The 3,923-nt window shown below is 38.1% G+C and overlaps 1 protein-coding gene and 1 long non-coding RNA gene across 2 annotated transcripts in view; both read left to right on the forward strand.

Annotated features, from left to right (window-relative positions):
* Nucleotides 1-3,923, forward strand: part of LOC107085482 (integrin alpha-M-like) — a 35,780-nt gene that overhangs the window by 22,246 nt on the left and 9,611 nt on the right. Inside the window, exons 11-14 of the mRNA XM_015375811.1 lie at nt 2,164-2,278; nt 2,454-2,596; nt 2,857-3,003; nt 3,086-3,283. Of these exons, the coding sequence (XP_015231297.1) occupies nt 2,164-2,278; nt 2,454-2,596; nt 2,857-3,003; nt 3,086-3,283 (603 nt within the window). The remainder of the gene's footprint in view (nt 1-2,163; nt 2,279-2,453; nt 2,597-2,856; nt 3,004-3,085; nt 3,284-3,923) is intronic.
* LOC107085480 lies at nt 4-853 on the forward strand. Its single transcript, XR_001481265.1, has 3 exons — nt 4-143; nt 430-576; nt 659-853. It is a non-coding gene; the product is annotated as an uncharacterized LOC107085480 (long non-coding RNA).

The following is a 3,923-nucleotide window of genomic DNA, read 5'->3' on the forward strand; positions in this document are numbered from 1 at the left end:
GATACTCTCTTTCTGTTGGAGAGAGGAATGGCAGTCCTCTATATTTCACTGGAGCACCGCGTTTCGACCATGTGGGGCAGGTCATAGTTTTCCAACCTGATGACGACAAGTGGAACACAACACAAAGAATAACAGGGGACCAGGTCATCTATCATTTAAATGACGCCATGCTGCTCCCATTTAAACTAGTCTCTGAGAATATTTTGCTTGGGATTTTGAGGAAGAGTGAATAATTTACAATGAAGTTACTATTTGCCAGCATACACAAATGGCATTTCAATTTATCATTTCACTGTCAAAATTAAACTATAACATGTTGTATGCAAGCTCATGATATCAATAGGAAATGAAACCAGAAAATCTGACTGAATTTGCAGGCTATTTCCTAGAGATACTGAGCTCAGGAAAATCTTTATCCACTAATTACAGATTGGTTCCTATTTTGGTGCAGAGCTTTGCTCTGTAGACATCGACTCAGATGGTAACACCGACTTCCTGCTGGTTGGAGCTCCAATGTTTTATCTGTCAGAGGAGAGAAAAGAAGGAATGATCTACATCTACTCTCTATCTGATGAGGTGCTTCATTATAAAGGCTTGGATCAAGTTTTGTTTTTGTATTAGTTTATTATTCAGAAACTATTATTGTTATTGCTTCTAGATGGAGTTAAAAAGGGAGCATGAAGTGCGAGCACCATCCATGGGCAGATTTGGCACCACCATATCCAGTCTGTCAGATCTGAATGGAGATGGTCTCACAGATGTTGCAGTGGGAGCCCCTCTGGAGCAGGATAATGCAGGAGCTGTTTACATCTACCTTGGACAAAGAGGCAAAGGGATACGCAAACGTTTCAGCCAGGTGACACACAAACTAAAGATTCTATCTGAAAAAGAAAACAATAGGAGTCTGAATTCCATAAAATCAANTTAGGTTTTGTCAAACCTTTGGCTGCCTTGTTTATTACTGAAATATGATGAGTACTGATGATTCCTTGACAAAATAACTCCATATGAACTCCTGATAATTAGGAATTCAAATTTAATAAGTTGGGGTAATGTAAGCTGTAATATAAATGTGTCTTAGTGTTTAGCTTGTAGCCTCAAACTCCCTATAGGCACTGCTAAAGCAATAATAATTTAAAAACACCATTCTACACAGTATTCTGCACATATAAAATGTATTGAAATATATTGTACTCTACACACTTAAAAGTAGCCCCTGAATGAATGACTTAATGCTGCATACATAACAAAGAATTAAAAGTCAAAGGAGGGGAGTGTAACCACTGTTACAGATATGAGTAGCATCTATCTTGAATGCAAAAGTCAGATACCGTCCAGTTGCACCAAATTTCTGACTTGTTATTTTGACTTTCAGGAGCTTTCCGGTTAAAATCCAATGTGGAAGTTGAAAATGTCCCTTTCTGATGACGAATGGAACACGTTGTAATACTGAATAGTGAATTTCTGAAAAAAAAACATTCTTCTCCCTTTTTTTTCTTTTTTGTGTCCTGTTTTCTCAATATGGCTCTGGGAATAGATGTACCAGATATAGGACAAAACAGCAAAAAAAGACAATACAGAAGATATACAGCAACTTCTAGATGTCTGCTTCCATACCAGTATAAGATGACAGGGACGCAAAACAGAGAGCTGTTGCATGAAAAAAGTATTCAACAATTCACTGCAGTTAAATAAACGCAGATCGATGGATTTCACTCAGTTCAAGCTTTATTTTACTTTGCAAAGTAATAAGATAACAAGACAATCATAACATCCCTCACAGTATGATGTCCTGTTCTGCTCTAGACAGTGTCTGTCCCATCTAATCACAATAGTGGAGAAGCTGCGATATTTGTCAGAGTCAAAACTAATCACAGACAATTTGGTTAAACAGTAAAATATTATGAATAAACAATGAAAAAGAACCAGGCTTTTTATTGGAATAGTATTTCTTGTCCCTAACGACTCTCCTCAGCACCGAGGCCTGAATAAGTGAAACTCGACACTCCTATTCCAATATATGTAAAAAGGAATTAATAGGGGATATAATTTTCCCCACCACAGAGAATAAAAGCACAAAGGAGACAACCAAAGTAAACATAAAAAAGATTTCAATGTGTGTCAAAAAAAATATTAAATCCCGATTAATATCTGTGTTGACAGGACACCTTAATTCTGGGCTCTGTGGGATCAAACACCTGGCGTGGGGCTCTCAGTGAGCCTCAAAAGCAAGATAAACTGATTTTAGACCCTGAAATGCAAGAAGCCTCCTACATGGGTATAACAATGTTTAATAATTCACTCAAATTATTTCTTTTATTACAGCTATCAATTAACAACCTTGATTTTGTTCAAAGATACAGTTGTTGTTTTTTTTTACTTCTTTTGGTGTCAAATAATCTGCAATGCAAAAAAAAGCATATATGAACTTTTGTTTCTACTCACACTTTTAGGATACTCTCTTTCTGTTGGAGAGAGGAATGGCAGTCCTCTATATTTCACTGGAGCACCACGTTTCGACCATGTGGGGCAGGTCATAGTTTTCCAACCTGATGATGACAAGTGGAACACAACACAAAGAATAACAGGGGACCAGGTCATCTATCATTTAAATGACGCCATGCTGCTCCCATTTAAACTAGAATATTTTGCCTGGGAGTTTCAGGAAGAGTGAACAATTAACAATTAAGTTTCTATTTGCCAACATACACAATGGCATTTCAATTTATGCTTTTACTTTGAAAATTAGTAAGACATGTTGGGTTGCAGAAAGGAAACCAGAAAAAAACTGATTCAATTTTCAGGCTGCTTCTTAGAGATGATAAGCTCAAGAAACACTTTATTCATACATTGCAGATTGGTTCCTATTTTGGTGCAGAGCTTTGCTCTGTAGACATTGACTCAGATGGTAACACCGACTTCCTGCTGGTTGGAGCTCCAATGTTTTATCTTTCAGAGGAGAGAAAAGAAGGAATAATCTACATCTATTCTCTATCTGATGAGGTGCGACATTGTTATTATAGTTAATTATAGTAATTATGATTGTAGTTTATTATTCAATTGATATTATCATTAATGCCTATAGATGGAACTAACAATGGAGCATCAAGTGCGAGCACCATCCATGGGCAGATTTGGCACCACCATATCCAGTCTGTCAGATCTGAATGGAGATGGTCTCAGAGATGTTGCAGTGGGAGCCCCTCTGGAGCAGGATAATGCAGGAGCTGTTTACATCTACCTTGGACAAAGAGGCACAGGGATACGCAAACGTTCCAGCCAGGTGACACACAAACTAAAGATTCTGTCTGAAAAAAATAAAAATAAATCTTTACACACATTTTTCTAAAATTGACTACTAATAATAAGGTATTTGCTGAGTTTTGTCTTCTCTTTAGAGTTTAACTTGTCCAGAAATATTGAAAACAGAGTAAGAAAGGGCTGTGAGAAAAGTGCAGAGAAGCCGAAAGTTTGATTAACAATAATCATAAAAGCATCAGCACAGCCACCAGAGGCTGACTTCTCTGCAATAATTTTGCTTCCATTACAGAACAGGAACTTTAAGTTTTAGATTAAAACAGAAAAACATATATATTTGAAAATGCATCCAAGAATTTAGATGACAGCTTTTTCAATTCATGACATTGTTGGGATCCAGAGGTCTGCCCTCCAGAGGACCACGTGGATCCCTTTCTGTGGGTTTCTGCTGTCGGTTGGGATTCAGAGGCTTGCCCACCAGAGGGCGCTGTGGATCCTCTCTTGCGAGCTTGTGCTCATCTGAAACAGCTGATCCCTATCTGCTCATTAAGCTCTCCCTACTTAAGCTGGAGGAGAGCTCCACTCTGAGCCGGATTGTTGACTTTGACTCTTGTTATGGTTAGCAAGCCTGAGCCAGCCTGCCTGTTCTGACCCTGAAAACCTGA

This window comes from Cyprinodon variegatus, unplaced genomic scaffold (genome assembly GCF_000732505.1).
Source record: "Cyprinodon variegatus isolate N-32 unplaced genomic scaffold, C_variegatus-1.0 Scaffold126, whole genome shotgun sequence".
NCBI lineage: Eukaryota > Metazoa > Chordata > Actinopteri > Cyprinodontiformes > Cyprinodontidae > Cyprinodon > Cyprinodon variegatus.